Source organism: Plecotus auritus, assembly GCF_963455305.1.
Source record: "Plecotus auritus genome assembly, chromosome: X".
Classification (NCBI taxonomy): Eukaryota; Metazoa; Chordata; class Mammalia; order Chiroptera; family Vespertilionidae; genus Plecotus; species Plecotus auritus.
Genome location: NC_137784.1, coordinates 145794370 through 145812159, shown reverse-complemented (window position 1 = coordinate 145812159; position 17790 = coordinate 145794370). Strand labels below are relative to the sequence as shown.

The 17790-nt window shown below is 39.5% G+C and overlaps 1 protein-coding gene across 1 annotated transcript in view; it reads left to right on the top strand.

The window, feature by feature from the left end:
• Positions 1-9295: 9295 nt before the first annotated feature.
• TSPAN7 (tetraspanin 7) overlaps positions 9296-17790 on the top strand; it is an 89031-nt gene continuing 80536 nt past the window's right edge. The window contains exon 1 of the mRNA XM_080653331.1: positions 9296-9823. Within this exon, the coding sequence (XP_080509457.1) occupies positions 9743-9823 (81 nt within the window). The 5' untranslated portion in view covers positions 9296-9742. The remainder of the gene's footprint in view (positions 9824-17790) is intronic.

The following is a 17790-nucleotide window of genomic DNA, read 5'->3' as shown; positions in this document are numbered from 1 at the left end:
AGTGAGGACATCAAAGTGCTTCACAGCAGCAAGTGTTGGTGAGTCAGAGTCAACCAAGCCATGTAACAGTCCACAGGGATCCTGGGGCAGTGGGTGTGATGATAACCATGCAGCAATCTCTGTCTCCATGGGGATTTATGAAATCGATTTTTTTCCCAAAACTCCCTGAAAATAACCAAATGACTAGATTAATTCTTGCTCAGGAACAGCAAGGGCATTCATTTTTTGGTCCCATTGCACTCATTTTATGCAGTAATTTCTTTCTTTTCAAATTGAAAAAAAGCTTTCCTCACCCTATTCCATGCTGTTCCAGATGGCTGTACCTGCTCAACCTGGCAGGTGCATGCCTGTTGGCAGTGAGGCTGTTAACTTACTAAGTACAGCATTTTCAGCTCTTCAAATACAAATGAAGCAATGTAGATTCTTTTATTAATGACAGGCTTCTCTAATAAAAGGATAGGGCATGACATGTGAACTATAAGGAAATTATAGTCATATTCTGCTCTAAAGTGTTAGGGATTTGGGTATTGTCTTAAAATTGATTAACATAGATCGATTTCCTCTAGTCATACTTGGTATACAACATACAACAAAAATATAATTTGAAACTTAAAAGGAAAAAAGCTGATATTCTAGAACTAGCTTTGGGGTGTTTATAAGTTCTCACAAAATCCTTCAAAAATGGCATAAGATATATGTCAGGATGATGTTTCAGCAGCTACTATGTAGTAAGGTGACTTGAATTATTTAGAAAGATGACAGAAAGACAAAAAAAGGTTCATGTCGTACTCAGATGATACTGCATGATTACAGAATACAGGGCAACAAGAGTGACTGCCATCCAACCTGGAATACTGCTGGCAGAGATAAGATGCCATTCTCTTGTCACCTATCTTTTTGGAAAAAAAAAGTCATTTTGAATATATTGGTAAAAAGGGAAGTTACAGAAGGTATCATGGCTCACCCAAACCAAACATGAATCTAGATGTCCTGAAAAATTAACAATTGAAAATAAAATATTGTCTAATTATAAAAGATGTATTTTATAGAATATTTACTAAATGCAAAAAAGGTAAAGAATAAAAAAAATCAGATCATAAGGTAATAATTACCACTATTTGTGTGTATCTCCAAAATTGGCATCATACTACATTTACTATTTATAATTTAATTTTTTAACTTAAACACATAGTGTGGGAATTTCCCTGTGTTGAAGAGTTCTACTTAAACATTAATTTGATGGCTGTATAGAATTCCATTCTAAGGACACAGCATTTGTAATAGTCAGTACCTAGTCAGGCAAATGAAAACCAACCTATGGGAGAAACCAAGATGGCGGCCTAGGTAAACACCTGAACTTGCCGCCTTGCACAACAACTTCAAAACTACAACTAAAAGACAGAACGGACATCATCCAGAACCACAGGAAAGCTGGCTGAGTGGAAATTCTACAACTAGAAGGAAAGAGGAAAGTACACTGAGACTCAGAGGAGCTGCAGAAGGCAGAGGTACTGAGATGCGCATGCAGAGAGGACTGGCAACTGAGTGCGCGACTGGCTTTCTCAAGTGGGAGGGAGACAAAAGCTCCCGACTGTGCTGAACTCCAGTTCCGGGCGAGACTCTGGGGACCCAGACTCAAACAGGGTGAAACTGGACTGTCAGGAAAGAGAAAAGCACACTGAGACTCAGAGGAACTGTGGAAGGCAGAGGTACCAAGGCACGTGCAGAGAGGGCGGGCAACTGAGTACACAGCTGGTTTTCTCAAGCAGGAGGGAGACAAAAGCTCCCAACTGCACTGAACTCCAGTTCTGGGTGAGACTCTGGGGACCCAGACTCATTTGGGGAGAAACTGGACTGTCTGGCAGTGGGCGGAACTCGAGGGCGGCTTTCTCTCAGAGGTGCTTGCAGTGATTACCATGGGACACTGAGACACAGGGGCCTCTTAGGGCAGGGCTGATGGGAAACCAGGGCTGTCTGCTCTGCCCTGAAACTCCGCCCCATCCAAGCTGAGCACAGAGGCTTTTGCAAGTCTTGTCTCATAAGGGTGTCTCCAGCACAGAAGTTCTCCCAGCGTAGACACAGCTGATCCTCACAGCCAATTGGCCTGGAGGTCAATTCCTCCCAGTGATACCAACAACAATCAAGGCTTAACTACAACAAGACTGTGCACACAGCCCACAAAGGGGTGCACCAAGAGTGTCCACCTCAGGTAACTGGGGAGGCTGAGCCACTGGGCCCTATAGGACACCTAGCACACAAAGCCAGTCTGTCAACTCAGGAAAGCAACCAAAATGCGGAGACAAAGAAACAGATGACAAATGAAAGAAATAGAGGAAAGCAAACAAATGGATATAGAGTTGAAAACCATGGTTACAAGGTTTTTCAAGATTTTCTAGAAAAGGCCAATAAATTTAGTGAGACCCTCGAGGATATGAAAAGGACCAACTAGAAATTAAGCATACACTGACTGAAATAAAAAATATTATACAGAGAGCTAACAGCAGACTAGAGGATCGTAAGAATCAAGTCAAAGATTTGAAATACAAAGAAACAAAAAACACTCAACCGGAAAAGCAAAAAGAAAAAGAATCCAAAAATATGAAGATAGTGTAAGGAGCCTCTGGGACAACTTCAAGCGTACCAACATCAGAATTATGGGGGTGCCAGAAGAAGAGAGAGAGCAAGATACTGAAAACCTATTTGAAGAAATAATGACTGAAAACTTCCCCCACCTGGTGAAAGAAATAGACTTACAAGTCCAGGAAGCGCACAGAACCCCAAACAAAAGGAATCCAAAGAGGACCAAACCAAGACACATCATAATTAAAATGCCAAGAACAAAAGACAAAGAGAGAATATTAAAAGCAGCAAGAGAAAAACAGTTAATTACCTACAAGGGAGCACCCATACGACTGTCAGCTGATTTCTCAACAGAAACTATGCAGGCCAGGCGGGAGTGGCAAGAAATATTCAAAGTGATGAACAGCAAGAACCTACAACCAAGATTACTCTACCCAGCAAAGCTATCATTCAGAATTGAAGGGCAGATAAAGAGCTTCACAGATAAGAAAAAGCTAAAGGAGTTCATCACCACCAAACCAGTATTATATGAAATGCTGAAAGGTATTCTTTAAGAAGAGGAAGAAGAAGAAGGTAAAGATAAAAATTATGAACAACAAATACATACCTACCAACAAGTGAATCTAAAAATTAAGTGAATAAAAAATCTGAGGAACAGAATAATCTGGTGAATATAATAGAATCAGGGGCATAGAAAGGGAGTGGGCTGACAATCCTTGAATGGAAAGGGGTATGGGGGGTGTGGGAAGAGATTGGACAAAAATCATATACCTATGGATGAGGACAGTGCCGGGGGGGGGGTAAGGGCATGAGGTGGGGTGGGGTGGGAACCGGGTGGAGGGGAGCTATGGGGGGAAATAAAGAGGAACAACTGTAATAATCTGAACAACAAAGATTTAAAAAAAAAGAAAAGAAAACCAACCTATGCATTTAGTGCTGAAATGGACCTAATGCTAGTAATTTGCTACAAAGTTATAAAAAATACAATTTTAATACTGCAGACATTTCTGAATCCCAGGGTAAAAGTAATTTTGGGTGCTCAGGTAGAGACCCTGAAAGCACATAGTTATGTCAATAAATATAGAAATATAAATGAATAGACATATGCTCAAATTTCATCCAAGCAGGTTCTCAAAACAGTTCAAAGTTTTCCTGCCTTTAGTCCTAAAACTTTAATATTTTAATTTTGGGGGTAATTTTTATAAAATATTCTTATTTTCTTTTATAAATGTTACATAGAAATTCTGTGAAATAGAGTAAATATAAAAAAATCATCTATAACCCCATTATTCAAAGTTGCCAATGTGAACATTTTCTATTATTTTTCTTCCAAAATTTTTTTCTGTATGTTCCACCATGGTTGAGACCATATTGCATATACATTTTCCTATTGTTTCATTTCTTAATATTATAATAAAAATTCCTCTATAATTAAAAACTTTCCTCATATACATACTTCTAATAAATGTAAACAAGTCCCTTGTTTGAATGTATTATATATTAGGATTATGCATTTTAAAAGCTGTCCTCCAAGTTTTCTCACTGTTGTGAGGACTGTCTATTCTATTTCTGCAGTTTCTTTTATCTGTCCAAGAGGTTTTAATCCCAGCTATATTATTAAGGAACTTTTAAAAATACTTATTTCTGCCCCCCCCCCCCCACAGACTGAGTCAATCAGAATCTATGGGGGGAATGAAGCCCTGATTTCCATATGTCTCCAAGCTCTCCATAGGGCCTTTGTCCTTGCTATTATTATATGTTATGAGTGTTTGTGAGTGTGTGTATGTGTGTGTGTGTGTGTGTGTGTGTGTGTGTGTGTGTGTGAGAGAGAGAGAGAGAGAAAGAGAGAGAGAGAGAGAGAGAGAGAGAGAGAGAGAGAAAATACACATAACAGAAAATTTACCATTTTAACCATTTTAAAGTGTACAATTCAGTGGCATTATGTACATTCATAACATTGTACAATCATCACCACTGTCTAGCTCCAGAATTTATCATCTCCCGAGGAAACCCCTTACCTATTAAATAGTCATTTCCCATTCCCCTTTCCCTCAGGCTCAGGCAACATTATTCTGCTTTCTGTGTCTGCCTGTTTTGAGTTTATATAAATGTAATAACACAGTATGTGGTCTTTGTATCTGGCTTCTTTCACTCAGTATGTTTCCAAGGTTCATCCACATTGTATCATGTGTCAGTACTTCATTCCCTTTTATGACTGAATAGTATTTTGTTGTATGGATATATCACATTTTGCTTTATCCATTCATCAGCTGATAGACATTTTTTTAGGTTGTTTCCACCTTTAAATTATTATGACTAGTGCTACTTTGAACATTCATGTACAAGTTTTTGTTAAAACACCTGTTTTCAATTCTTTTGTGTATATACCTAGCAGTGGAATTGCGGGGTGATATGGCAGCTGTGGTTATATTTTGAAGAACTGGAGATAAGTGAATCTTAGACATGTATTAGTACAGTGGTCGGCAAACTGCGGCTCGTGAGCCACATGCGGCTCGCGAGCCACGGTTTGCCGCTCTGTTGACTAATGAGTTTGCCGACCACTGGGATAGGGGCTTAATCACAAGGAACAACAACAGCCTGTAATTACTGGAATCAGTATCACAAAATGTGTGGCTTAAAACAACAGAAATTTATTCTTTCACAGTTCTGGAGGTGAGAAGTGTGAAATCAAAGTGTCTGCAGGGCCATGGTTCCTCTGAGATTGGGTAGAATCTTTCCTTGCTTCTTCCTAGCTTCTAGGGGTGACCTTGAATCTTTGGCATTTCTTGCATTGCAGCTGCCTCATTCCATTCAGTCACATGTCTTGCTCCCTGTATGCCTCTGTGTCTTCACATGACCTTCTCCTTGTCCCTTCTTCATTTAAGGATACCAGTCATATTGGATTAAGGGTCTACCCTGTTCAAGTATGACCTCATCTTGACTTAAATAATTACATCTGCCACAACCCTATTTCCAAATAGGATCACATTCTGAGGTACTTGGGTTAGGACTTCAACTTGTGATTTTGGGCAACACAATTCAGTTAATGACTAATGACAAATATTACTGTGCATTTGAATTCCCCAGTGATCTTGTAAATATAGGCTTGGGATGTGGCCTAAGGTTCTGGTTTGCCCAAGAGCAAGGAAAATCCAAAGTGCAAGGAAACTCATCAGTCTTGAGAAAACTGGGATGTTTTGTCACCTATTATAACCACAATTTGAGGAGTAAGGGTCTAGCCACCAGCTATGTTAATTGGCCCATTAACTCCATTACTGCATATTCATATTTATCTTTACATTTAAATAATTTATTTTTGCCAGAACAGTTCAAAGTTTCAAGAATCTGAACCTAATATGTAGATACCCTAAAAAATCTCCAGAAAAACTCTGAAATGGGGTGTGAGTTGAGCTGATGGGCACCATCTATCATACATTCATTCACAAAATTATTTATGATGCTTAGTAATGTCCCTGTTTGGTTGAAAATTGCAATTTCTGACCCCTTTACAGAGTAAATATGATTGGGCAAGACTTTTTTTAAAAAACATTTTGATTATTTTCTTTTTTAATCTTCAAAATTTTCTGCCATGAAACTGGAATGCATGATAGAAATGGCTCAACATCTTCACATGAAACACTTGGATTCATTTTCATTCACAAGTTTTTCTAAAAACATCTACAATTTCATAATCCCACCACTTCCAACCATCATCACAGATTTGATTGACTGTTAAACAGTAGTTGCCAGCAAGAGCTGGAACGCTTTCTGCATATTAGTAGTGTCTTAAAACTACCACTCAAGAGTATCACGATTATAAATTTTGTTGTACACAGCAACCCCAAAGGTGACTGATGTCCCCACATAAACTCCCTGGTTATCATTGAGAGCTTGAAGAAATGCTTTTCTACTTGTTCATCTCATAGTGTTTTTCTTGTAGGGAATAGCACATGTTGACCTGACAATTTAGTCACCACTGCTAATAGGCAAATATATATATGCCTTATATATGCCTGATACTGATACTCTCTGATAATTATGTACAGAATACACTGAAAAAAAGATGGGTTGCTTGGAATCTACATCTCTTCTATTGAAGAGAGCTACTTTGAGGTTTTTTTGAACAGTTGTAAACAAAAGGAAAGAGATACACACAAACATATATCTATACACCTAGAGATATACATTGAATATTTTCAATGTGGTATATATCTGATTATGTAGAGATACACACAAACACAGAGTAAGTGTCTACACTCACCCCTTCACACATACCCACACCCTTACATACAGCACGTGAATATACATGTTGTGAGTGTCCTTGGGAGTTCACTGGAGTTTATATATTACCAAATGATGATGAAATACCTGATTTGTATTTCTCCTGAGAAGATAATAGAAGGAAATGACAGTTCTGATGCACTTTGGAATGGCATAATCACGTAAACACTTTCATAATTAAGATTTATGAACTCATGCAAAGTTTCTAAACACAATCTAACAAAAAAGATATCAGAACAATGTAGCAAGTTAAAAAAATAAAACAAAGTTTTTTATAATCCAAGTATAAACAAACATATAGGAAATGCATATTTGTTAGTAATTATTTTTAAAGTAGGGAAAACACATACTTAGTAAAAACAGAGTCACCTGACAAAACTTAAAACAAAAACAAAAACTAAAACTACTATCCAATGCATAATAATACATGCATTGCCTAAACTAGCAGAGGATAACCACATTAGAATTGCAAGGCTTTTAGCAACTTCTACCAGAGAAAAATGACCATATATAGCAAGTGTGTTAAGTATGCAATTTATAAAAAAGAATTACTATGACTGTTATTCACACTTCTGTAAAAAAGAATTTGCAATTTGCTGAGTATCTTACCCCTCAATATAATTAATCTGTGTAAAAATTACAACTAAGCCAATAAACTTCAAGCACCAATTCAATCATTTAAACTTACTGTATTTATATTTCTTCTATTATTGAGGGAACAAATTATGTTGAAGGCTAAGCTAAAATTAGGTTAGTATGGGCAAGACTTTTTGAAGCCAAGGGTACCCAATGAGTTTTTAGTCTTCAGTGTCCTTTTCCTACTGCTGCCTGAAAACTGTAAAGAGGGAGTAGAAACTCCTTTCTGACGTTGAGTTTAAGCTCACTGCAATTGGGAGTTTCCCTCAACTTGATTCCTATTAGGACCAGCTGAAGAACTTTAAAAACTGCTGAGCCTGTACCCCACACCAAATGACACAGGCTACCTGGGATTGGACACAGGCAGTCATAGTTTTTTGTTTGTTTTTTAAGGCTCTCCAGCTGAAGTAAATGAGCAACCAGAATTGGGAATCATTATGTAGGGTCTTCCTTTACAACAGAAACCTTGACAACCCTTTCCTAATCTTTTTTTAACCTCTCTACACCCCTCTAAACCCACATAACCTTTTGTAATGGTTGATCATTTCCTTAGGCAGGTTCTCTTCTTCCTCATATTTGTGTCCTGTTTATACAATGACCTCACTGACCTGGGACCATGTACAACTCATTGGAGGCAATAATTACTCCTGCAACATCTGACCTTGGCAGGCTTTCCTCAAGCTTTATTGACTGTTTTTATTCTTTCACAAGAAATAGCCTTAACATCACCTATGATTGAGTTAGCTTGTGATAGTGTTGCTACTTCGGCTGTAGAGCTGCTTAGGAATCAAGCTCAATCTCCTCAACAAAGGAGCCACAGGAAATCTGGGTGCAGTGTATGTTATTATTTTTATATAATTCACATGCCATAAAAGCCACCCTTTTAATGTGTACAATTCAGTGGTTTTTAGTACATTCACACATATGTGCAACCATCACCACTAATTCCAGAGCACTTTTGTCACTCCACAAAGAAAGCCCCTATTCATTAACAGTCACTCCTTATTCCTGGTGCCCCCCTGCCACCACTAATCTATTTCTGTCTCTGTGGATCTGTTGTGTAGGTTGCCTATAAATGGATCACTTACTATATATTCTGTTGTGTCTAGCTGCTTTCACTTACCATATTTTCAAGGTTTGTACATGTTGTATCAGTACTTCATTCCTTTTTGTGGCCAAATAATTTTCCACTGTATGTATGCACTACATTATGTTTATCCATTCATAATTGACATTGGGGTTGTTACTGCTTTTGGGCTATGATAAATCGTACTGCTATGAACATTAACATAAAAGCTTTTGTGTGAAGATGTTTTCATTTCTCTTGGGTATATATCTAGGAGTGGAATTGCAGGCTGATATGCTAACTCTATGTTTAGCTTTTTGAGAAACTTCCTATTTGTTTTTGAGCATTATTTTTTTTACCTTGATACAGCTCTCTTTCTGGGCCTGTGCTTGTTAGCATGGGGAAAATGATTCTTGGGCACTTTAAACATTTTTTTAATCTGTTAAACATTTAATGTGCGGGAATAATGGTACCTTCATAGAGAACTTTTTGTCATTCAGTTTAATCATTTCAAAATGTGAGGAAATAAAAAAAAAATGGTCGCGAGGATTTGAGGTGTCTGTCTGAGCTCCCGGATTCCTGATTATCCCTCCAGCTGTATCACCAACCACCTGTCACAGTCTGTTCCTGGCACAAACAAGGCCTGCTTGTTCCAAGGACATGACTACTGGGCCACTTCCAACTGAGAAGGGCCTGGTGGGGCGTCCAAATGCAGAAACAGAATTGCTTTTCGGGGATACCAATAATCGTCTTGTAGCCAGGTGCAGAAAGCCGGCATATGTAAAGTCCTACTACGTGCAAAGTGAATGTGCCACAGCGGCCTGTAAGACTTACTAGTAGGCTTGACCAACGACCAAGCCTCCAGGCTCTCCCAGCTGTCTGGTGCAGCGGCTTGGCTGGGGGTCTGAGCCTGCGCGGCCTGGCCCTGGCAGGCAGCCTTCTCAACATGCGCAGTCACTGCCAGGTCCCGCTCCTTCATTGGGTGCCCCGTGGAGTGCGTGCTCAAGCTCGCTCACAGCCTCGCTCACAGCCTCGCCTGCGCGCGCGCGCGCACGAGGCCTCTGGTGGCACGCGCCCCCGCCCCGCCCCGCCCCGCCCCGCCCCGCCTCCTCCCCCCTCCCAAGCGCCCGCCGCAGCCTGCCGCTGCTGCCGCCACCGCCGCCACCGGAGCTCTGTAGTATGGCATCGAGGAGAATGGAGACCAAACCTGTGATAACCTGTCTCAAAACCCTCCTTATCATCTACTCCTTCGTCTTTTGGGTGAGTGATCGCTCCGGCTCTGTAAGCTGGCTGCAGTGGGTTGGTACGTGCAGTGATGCTCCGGGAAAGGAAGGGGGAGGAAAAAACCCAAATCCAAAATCAAATCTGGACCCCCAGCAGGGTGCTGGGCCAGGGCTGCAGGATGGCGGGGTGCGTTGGGGCTGCTCGGACCCTGGACCCTGGACCCTGGACCCTGGACCCTGGACCCTGCCCGGTGTAGGCTGCAAGGGGCTGCTTGGTGATGGTAACGGCAGGTTGTCGACCTTTGCAAACATTTTTTCAATGCATTGATTTATTTTTTTTAGCTCTCTGGATAGGGTCAGCTTCTGGGGAAAGTTGCGGGTTTATTAGTCTATTTTCCTCTCTGGACACCCCTCCCTAACCCCCCTTACCAGCTTGTTCGCGGTGCCAGTTGGAGCTAACCTGTGGCCAGCTGGGAGCGGGCGTGGGAGCGCAGGGTTTGATCCCAGATTCCTGGTTACTCCCGAACCGCGGGATTGCAAGAGGGAAGCGCCAGGAGCTCTGTATGTCTCTGGCAGGGCAAGGGTAACCAGAGGCCCCCAAGCGCACTGATGGAGGGGGTAGGGGGTCTGGCGCCGCCATCAATGCAGCCACCGCCGAGGGAAGACGCCTGGAGAGGAGAGGCTCTTACATAAGCCAGCAGGCATCTTTGAGCTTTCTTGGCGACACAGGAAATGGGTCTTACGACCCTTTCCCCACTCCCCTTCACTCTCACGCTTTTCATCCGGTCTTTCTATCATTGCGTGAGCTCCTCCGCAGAGCCCTGGGGGAGGATCACCGCCACTTGGTGACAGGATCTTAATAGTGCTGCTATGGGTCCTTGAAGCTCAATGCAGAAGGGTGACGTCAGCCCCTCAGCCGAGGTCTCAGGGGTTGTGTGGTGCACCTCACCTTGAGATGCGTGCTGCTGAGCTCTGGGCGCTGGCGGGGGGGGGGGGGGGGGCGAGGGGGGGAGGTGGTGGGGGCTCAAGGTTGTGCCTTACCTCATCCTATTTGGCAATTCGTGGAATCAATGCTGGGCTGACACTGCAGTGATTCACTTGGATGGAGGGGTGGGTGGTACCTAAAGAACATTTCCTGTTATTTCTGTTTCCATGTATACCCCCCCCCCCCGAAATTCTCCATTCCCACACCAAACCACAGCCATTCTGCTGGAGAATGAATGTCCATCATTCCCCGCCAACCCCCACCCCTTCTTCAATAATCTGGGTCATTTCAGCTTCCAAGGCAGTCATTTTGAAACCCGAGGCTCTGTAGAAAAAGCCAGTCCTGCCTTTGGTTGTTTTTCTCCTTGCCACAGCCACCACCATCCCCCCCGCCCCTGCTGCCCCCGTCCCAAATAGCTCTAATTTTGGTTTAAAACTGGGCACCCTACTCTATGAGGTACCAGACTCTGCTTGATGGTGAACCAGGCTGTTTTTAATGACGAAGGAAGGAGCTGAAATTTAATAAGGATTAAAAAAATCCCTAATGTTCCCCCCCCCACACCCCCTTGTCACTGGCATTGGTGATTCTTTGGGTCAGGTAAACTGTGGACCCTGGGGACCAGGCATATCAAGAGCTCCGCAATGAGATAGAATAGATTAACTGGCGTATTGCACAAGGCAAATTGAAACGCACTTTATTTGTACTGAAAACGACACAGATTGAAAATGTTCAGTAGTGGAATTGTGAGCTATACACAGATCATCTTATGTCCTGCCTGGAAAAGGCAATAATGCATGCTACTTGATGAACCTTCCTAAAAGCTATTCCTGGGAACTGGTTTACCTTTTTTCTTTCCTTAAATCTCTTTGTGTTTGCCCTTTAGTATTTACTTGACTTCCTATTTGTTACTGGAGTAAATCATATGGGTGATTATTTTTAGCTTCCTGAAAAATAAGGTTTACAGTATATACAAAGGAGTGTTGTTCCTTAAGCATCACTGCAGGCTTTTCATGTGAGCTCTTTAACTCTTCTTACTTACCTTCTCCTCCTCCTAACCTCCCCCACCCCGCGAATCTTAATGCCCCTAATATGTCTTAAGCATGGCTTTTTATGCCCTCTGAAGTTCCTTGATGCCAGCATTTTAATTTTTTCCTACTGTCAATATTTGTATAGTCTTATGAAATGTTTATCTGGAACATTTTCAATAGTTTAAATACCATTCAGTAATCATTTCGTATTTCACAGCCAAAAGAATGAGATCTCTCCAGATGCAAGGGTATTTTAAATAAGATATTTTCATTAATAAACTGTGGTCCAAATGCTGTGTTTTCCATTGTATCTTAAATGCTATTTTTAACAGCTCTATAAAGATATAATTCACCCTTTTAAAGTGTACAATTCAGCGGTTGTTAGTATATTCACATACATGTGCACCCCAGTCAATTTTAGAAGTTACATTATCTAGAAAAGAAACCCCATACCCTTGAGCTATTATCCCCCAATTCCCCCAAATTCTCACCCCTCCTTGCCCTAAGCCTGTGGTCGGCAAACTGCAGCTCGCGAGCCACATGCAGCTCTTTGGCCCCTTGAGTGTGGCTCTTCCACAAAATACCATGGCCTGGGCGAGTCTATGTTGAAGACGTGGTGTTAGAAGTTTAAGTTTAAAAAATTTGGCTCTCAAAAGAAATTTCAATCGTTGTACTGTTGATATTTGGCTCTGTTGACTAATGAGTTTGCCGACCACTGCCCTAAGCAATCACTAATTTACTCTCTTTGTATATAGATTTTCCTTTTCTGCTCATTTCATATAAATGAAATTATATAATATGTGGTCTTTTGTGAGTGGCTTCTTTCATCCTATATAATAAAAGAATAATATGCAAATTGACCATCACACCAAGACACAAGATGGCCGCCCCCACGTGGACACATGATGGCCACCACAAGATGGCCTGCAGGGGAGGGCAGTTGTGGGAAGTTAGGGGTGACCAGGCCAGCAGGGAGGGCAGTTAGGGGTGACGGGGCCAGCAGAGGAGGGCAGTTGGGGGAGACCAGGTCAACAGGAGAGGGCAGTTAGGGACCAGCAGTCCTGGATTGTGAGAGGGATGTCTGACTGCCCCAGTGGGATTGGGCCTAAATGGGTGGTTGGACATCCCTCAAGGGGTCCCAGATTGGAGAGGGTGCAGGCTGGGCTGAGGGACACCCCCCCCATGCACGAATTTTGTGCACTGGGCCTCTAGTTTAGAATAATGTTTTTAAGGTTTTTCGATGTCCATTTTTTTAATGGCCAGATAATACTCCATTGCATGATTGTATAACATTTTGTTAATGCACTTTCCATTGATGGACATTTGGGTTGTTTCTATCCTTTGGCTATAATGAATAATGGTGCCATAAACATTCACAAACAAATTTTTGTATGAACATATGTTTTTAATTATCTTTGCTGGGAATTGCTGGATCATATGGTAACTCAATGTTTAATCATTTGAAGAACTGTCAGACTGTTTTCCAAAGTAACTGCACCATTTTACATTCCTTCAACCAGTGTATGAGGGATCTGATGTCTCCACAACCTTGCCAACATTTGTTATTAACCAACTCTTTGATTCTAGCCACCCTAGTAGGTATCTCATTGTGGTTTTCATTTGAATTTCCCTGATAAGTAATGATGTCAAGTATCTTTTTATGTACTTATTCGTTATTTGAATATCTTCCTTGAAAAATGTCTATTCATATTCTTTGCCCATTTTTTAAATTTGGGGTGATCATTTTTATTGAGTTGTAAATGTCCTTTATATATTCTTGATTCAAGTTTCTTATCAGATATATCATTTGCAAATATTTTTTCCTATTCTTGAGTTATCTCATTATTTTCCTGATGGTGTCTTGTGATGTACAAAAGTTTCTTTAAATTTTGATAAAATCCAATTTAGTTGGTGTTGTTTTTTTTGCTGTTTGTGCTTTTTGTGTCATATTTAGGAATCCTTTGCTAAATCAAAGATCATGAAGAAAATGCTGTTTATAAGAGTGATTTATCAATTCAGTAAATGCAGTTGATAAATGTATCTTTTTCTAGCACCTAGCACTATGTCTGGCACATAATAAATACTCAAATATTTGTCAGGACTTCTGGGGTTATATTAAAGTAGTTAACAAAAAAATGACCTTGGTGTTCTTTTAAGTGGAAGATGGAGGGAATATTGGCAGAATTATTTCCTTTTTGTTCTTGGTGAATCATTTTAGTAGGACTACTTCTCTTCCCTTACCACAGTTTAAATTTAAGACTGGAAGACATTTGAGTTTAAAATCGTGGTAGACCAGTAGCATTAAGAGGTTGATGAACCTGAGCATATGCTAAAGCAGGAGTCTACAATTATGAAAGAGAAATCTCTATTTTACTTTGCATTCTTGGCTGTCTACAATAACTATCTCTCTTTGAGGTGTTCTGGAGACATGTTTGGTCACAGCTGGGGGTGGAGTGCTATTGGCACCTAGTAGGTAATGGCCACATGTGCTGCTAAATATTCTCCAATGCACAGGGCAGCCCTTCACAACAAATAATTATCTGGCTCAAAATATAAACAATGCCTGCAACCTCTGCACTACTGCACTTTACATGAAGTAAGTCCTATGAAGAAAAATAGTGTTATGCAAAACTCGCTCTATTTACTGGTGTTTAGAGCCACCATACCAGAGTATACTCAACACAGTTGCAATTAAGAAGAAAAACATTCTTTATGCTGTACCATAATTCTTTATTTGAAGATAAAAGGTAGGTACTTCTTTATATAATAGTGTTTAGATGATTAGGATGATTTGTCTTAGAGTTCAATAACATCACCTGAATTCTATATAAATGGATCCTTGATTTTCCTCGATTTATGTTTTGTTTTCAGGTTTATAGAAGAGGAGGAAAAAACACACCTAGGAGTAAGTTACCCTGTGTTTTAAAGATTAGCAAACAGTGCCTTGCACCTAGGAGGTTTACTTAGGAAGTATTTACCTAATGAATGAATGAATAAATGAAATTGTATTAACTACTCTTGTGCTCATTTATTTCTACTCACCTCACTTGAGAGGCTTTTAAAAACAATATTATTTCCATTCTTATTGTGATGATTTAAATGTGTTCCTGACATTGATGTATGGAAACTTAGGGTACAGGACTTTATAAATATTTGCTTATCTTAATGATAGTTCAGTTATTATATGTTAATGGTCAGCTAATTTGCCATACATGTTCAATATCTAAAATTTTAATTGAAATTTAATTTGTTAAGCTTGAATAAAAAAAGGTATCAATCTTGTCCTAATACAAAACAAAACATCCCTCCATGACAAATACATTTTTTTTCAACAACAAGCAGGAAAACTTTATAAATATGCTGCTTAAAGAGTAAATTCTGTTTGGATTTCTAAGTTTTTAGTATATTTTAACACTCATCTGTGTCTTAAGCTAAGATTTAAATCTATTGTATCTAATTTGCTAAATAATATTGTGAAAAGAAATATTATTTGCTTCATTCCAGTGTATATTGGATTGTATTTCCTTTTTGACTATGCAATGAAGTAATTAGCTATCAATAGTGCTATCAAATTATCTTTTGGTGAAATATAAGTGATTGTTTTCTTCATTTGGGAAATATCACTAATCTTTTTGGGGGAATATTTTAAAAAATGATTGTTAATTTTTTTTTTGTCATCAAGAAAGTTTGGGTAATTGGGTTAAATAGAGGGGAGAAATATTAAAAAGCAGTCCCTAACATTTTACAATGTTTGAATTTGGACACATACTGAAGTTTATTTTGCATGTCAGTGCACCTTAGTAAACATTCATTGAATGTCTTTTATATGCCAGTTATTTTAATAGAAGGTTAGCTGCTGCATTTAGCATTTTACCTTCATTTCTAGGTAATGTACTTATTCTACTACTTATATATTGTCTTCCCACAATGGAACATGAACATTTAGCTCTCATACCCCCTTTTTCCTACAGTAACACCTTTACTGTAACATCCTACAGTGATCACACTAATGCAACTAGGTAAGCCTGTTCACAGCTGAGCCATGTAGTGTACATTATAATTGCTTGCACAGCTTATTTTCCCTTTAGTTTTGAAATAGCTGACATCATTATAATCTCTCTATACTATCATCCTGGGGAATGCTGTCTCCTTTTATGTTGGATCCTCAATTTTTGTTTCTTAGTTTCTTCTTTTTGGTGGTGCAAATCTTCTAGTAACTTTCTGGAAAAGTGCATGGGAGGTTAAATTTTTGAGACCTGGCAGGTGTGAAAATATTATTTTGTTCTTGCACTTCATTTGATAGTTTGGCTAAGTATAGAATTCTAGTTTGTAAATCATTTACCCTCAGAATGTTGCTGTCTCCCTCTGCCTAAACCCTCAGTCTTTTTGCTCCTGTTGTTACTATTGAGAAATCAAATATTTATGACTTTTCTAAAAATTTAAATTTTCTTCTCTAAAAGCTTTTGGAAACTCTTGTTCTTAGTGCTCTAAAATTTCACAATAATATGCCTTGTTGTGTCTATATTTTCATCTCTTTCCTGTGCAATCTTTCAATCAGGAAACTCAGGCCCTTCTGTTTGGGGAAATTTTATTAAATTTTTTAAAATTTTATTTCTCTGTTTTCTCTCTTTTAATGTTGGAACTTTTAGACGGATCCTCTAATTGTCACAATTGCATTTTTCACTTATTTTATATATTGATTTCTATGAGCTCTTTTTAAGGTCTGAATGTTCCTTTACCTATCATCTTGTTCTTGTTTCATAAGTGTAATATCTTTAAAAAATCCCTCTGAAAATATTAATGATTTTTTTAAAGTTTTTTTTTTCTACAGAGTTTCTTCCAAACTTGTCTATTTTCTGGCATATTACAGACTTGCCTCAAATTTCTGGTGTCCATTTGTTCTCTTTTCTGTACATGTTTAAGAGTAGAACACTAAAAAGCTGATCGAAAGCTTGTAGCATGAAATTGGAGTTTATTGATTATAAGTTGGGTGATTTGGCAATTGAGTTTTGGAACCAAGGTCAATATCTTTAAGTCTTTTCCCATGGTCCAATCAGATTTGGTACAGAAAATTTTTTCAATTTTCTCTCTGGATGAAGAAGGTTAGGGATATGGGTGTCTTCACATGCAGTATATAAACCTTTGTTTAATCTGGTATTTCAAGTAGAGAATCCGTGTCCGCTGCACTTCTGTTCTCCAGATCTGTTTCACCCTGCCTAGAAAATAAATGTCTGAATCTGTTCTAGAATGTGAAATAGGCCAGAGACAGCAAGTTGGAGGGAATCTAATTGCTTTTCAAAAAGCTTTTTACCAGATCCTCCTTATTTTAGCCTCCTTTTGTCCCTAGTTCTAGATGTGCATGGAGCTGCCTTTTGGGAATACTTGTGTGCAAATGTTTAATTCTTGGATTTTTCTCATAGCTGCCATAAGATTTGGCTTTTTCTCAGCTTCCAAAACGTTATTGTGGTTGTCTCCTGTTTCATTCTCTTTCTTATTGTGGGTTAAAAATTTTTAGTGTCATTTCAGTGGAGTTTTGGGAGCTGGCCAAAGTAAATAGATGTTTTCAGTCCATCATCTTTAACTGGGAGCCCTTTATATCTGTATTTCTACATGGCATGGTCCTAATTAAATACATAGCTGATTGTGAGTGATTGAGTAGAGCATCTAAAATGGCAGCGGTTGGGCTATTCTAGTAGATATTGTTATCTACTTTTCAATTTTTAAAAAGCTTTTGATGTCAAGGAGAGTGTTCTAGCCAGCAACAGGCTTACGAAGGCACATCCTCTTTAAGGTCATCTGGTCATCAGGGAATGGGGTGTGGCAAATGGGGATGAAGCTCTGAAGGTTACTGCTGCTTTTTTCTGCTCTTCTAATTTCTATCCACCAGGTGAAGGCCCATATGTCTTTGACCTAATTCAGACCTTGCTAGATTAATTTAATGTGGAAGTAGCAGAGTTCCAAGTATGGTGGTAAGTGGGGCACTTAATGTTA